Source organism: Vombatus ursinus, unplaced genomic scaffold, assembly GCF_900497805.2.
Source record: "Vombatus ursinus unplaced genomic scaffold, bare-nosed wombat genome assembly UNPS02013931.1, whole genome shotgun sequence".
Classification (NCBI taxonomy): Eukaryota; Metazoa; Chordata; class Mammalia; order Diprotodontia; family Vombatidae; genus Vombatus; species Vombatus ursinus.
The window spans coordinates 1,266,587-1,268,481 of NW_020953709.1; the positions used below are offsets into that span (position 1 = coordinate 1,266,587).

A 1,895-nucleotide genomic window follows, 5' to 3' on the forward strand; every position below is an offset into this window, starting at 1 on the left:
GGCAAAAGGGGGTGCATTGTGAAAGGAAGCCAGTGCGAGCTTCCACGGGTCGTGGCGGTACCCGCCTTCTCAGCAGGAGCCCACAGACTCACCTCCCAGACTCCTGCCCTGACCTGGGGGCATTCTGACCCCTCTACTGCCCTGGCATCCTCGCCCAACATCCCACCCCCCACCTCCAGCTCCCAACCTAGGTTCCCATGTTTGGAAGTGCTCCCTGCCCCCACTGCCAACTGGGAAGGAGCCAAAGGAAATTCTCGAGAGAAACAACAGCATTTCCAAACCCTTCTTCCCGCACAGATAGCCCAGATCTGTCGAGTCTGAGGAGTGCTGGAGGGAGGGTGTCCTCCCCACACCTGGAGCCTCCCCACAGGTTGGCTGCTGACTCACCGGGTCAATGGTTACTCTAGTTGGGTGGCTGGGTCCATCTGTCCCAAGCCTGATTTCAGATCCAGAGCCCTCCTCACTTCCATGCCATCTTGGGGCACCGCCTGCCCGCCCCCCAGCAGACTCTCTACTTCTGGTGTCTCCACCAGAACCCAGCCCGGACCTCCTCCAGATGCCTTAGTCCCCACCCCTCCTAGCAGTCCTGGGCTGGAGCCTGGGATCCCCACATGACCCCTCTGCAGTGGAGGGGGGGGGGTACCCGACTCAGGGATCTGGGATCCACACTCTGGGAAAGGAGCCTCAACACTGCACAGCAACTCCTAAGCACCCCGAAAGCAGAGCTGGAGTGCAGGGACAGCAAGCACGGTGTGGAACCCCAGAGCAAGGGCAACCCAGAGCTGGGCAAGACAGAGGCAGGACCCCCAGCAGAGGCTGGGCCCCCAGCAAGTAAAGGACCCCCAGCAGGGGCTGGACCCCGAGTAAGGGCAGGACCTCCAGCAAGTGCAGGACCCTCCCAGCAGGAACAGGACCCCGAGTAGGGGCAGCACCCCCAGCAAGTGCAGGACCCTCCCAGCAGGAACAGGACCCCGAGTAGGGGCTGGACCCCCAGCAGAGGCTAGACTCCCCCCTCCAGCAGGAACAGGACCCCAAGTAGGGGCAGGACCCCCAGCAGAGGCTGGACCCCCCCCCCTCCAGCTGGGGCGGGACCCCTCCCCAAGAATCCCTGGCTGGCCCCGCACACACTGCCTGTCCCGGCTGACTCGGGCTGGGATGGAGCCGTCAGGAATGTCCCCGCACACAGTTGGCTCGCTGGGGAGACAGCCCGTTCACGCAGAGGACCGAGGGACCCCCGCGGGGGCGGCAGGTGCCCTGGGAGCCCCGGGCCGGGCAGAAGCGCGGGGTGGGGGCTCCCCGAGTCTGAGACCCCCACCCCTGGGTCCCCCCACGGGCCGGGCACTCAACACCGCAGGGCGCCCACTGCAGGAAAGCCGGCGCCCCATCACTCAGTCAGTCGGTGGGCAAGCACTCAGTAAGCGCCAGCTGTGTGCCGGGCGCGGGGCTGAGCCCTCTTGGGGCGGCCGGCCGTATGGGGGCCAGCGCCCACCGGCCTTCCCCCCGCCACGGCAGGGTCCCCGCACCCTCTTGTCAAGGTCACCGCCGGTGTCCACCCTCCCCCCCAGCAGAGCTCACTGCCCCGTGACCTTGGGCAAGTCCGTGCGGCGGCCGGGCCTCAGTTTCCCCGCCTGTAAAAGGAGGGAGCGGCCCGGCGACTGCCGCGGTCCCTGCCAGCTGGAGCTCAGGGTCCGGCGAGGCCGGGGCCGGGGGCCGCGTGGGGTCCCGCGGCCCTCGGGCCCCCCCACGCGCGCCCCACGTGTCAGCACCCCGGCCACCCCCGCACACGCGTGCCCGGGCCGGGCGTCCCGGCCGCGCCACCCCCACGCGTGCCCGTGGGCCGGCCCGCCCGCGCTTACCTCCCTCCCGCCGCCGCCGCAGGGCCCGGCCCGCCGCTG

At 69.0% G+C, this 1,895-nt stretch overlaps 1 protein-coding gene across 1 annotated transcript in view; it reads left to right on the forward strand.

The window, feature by feature from the left end:
* The first annotated feature begins 611 nt into the window (after positions 1–611).
* Positions 612–1,895, forward strand: part of LOC114040711 (basic salivary proline-rich protein 1-like) — a 3,302-nt gene continuing 2,018 nt past the window's right edge. The window contains exons 1-2 of the mRNA XM_027858858.1: positions 612–827; positions 874–1,884. Coding sequence (XP_027714659.1) covers positions 612–827; positions 874–1,884 — 1,227 coding nt within the window. The remainder of the gene's footprint in view (positions 828–873; positions 1,885–1,895) is intronic.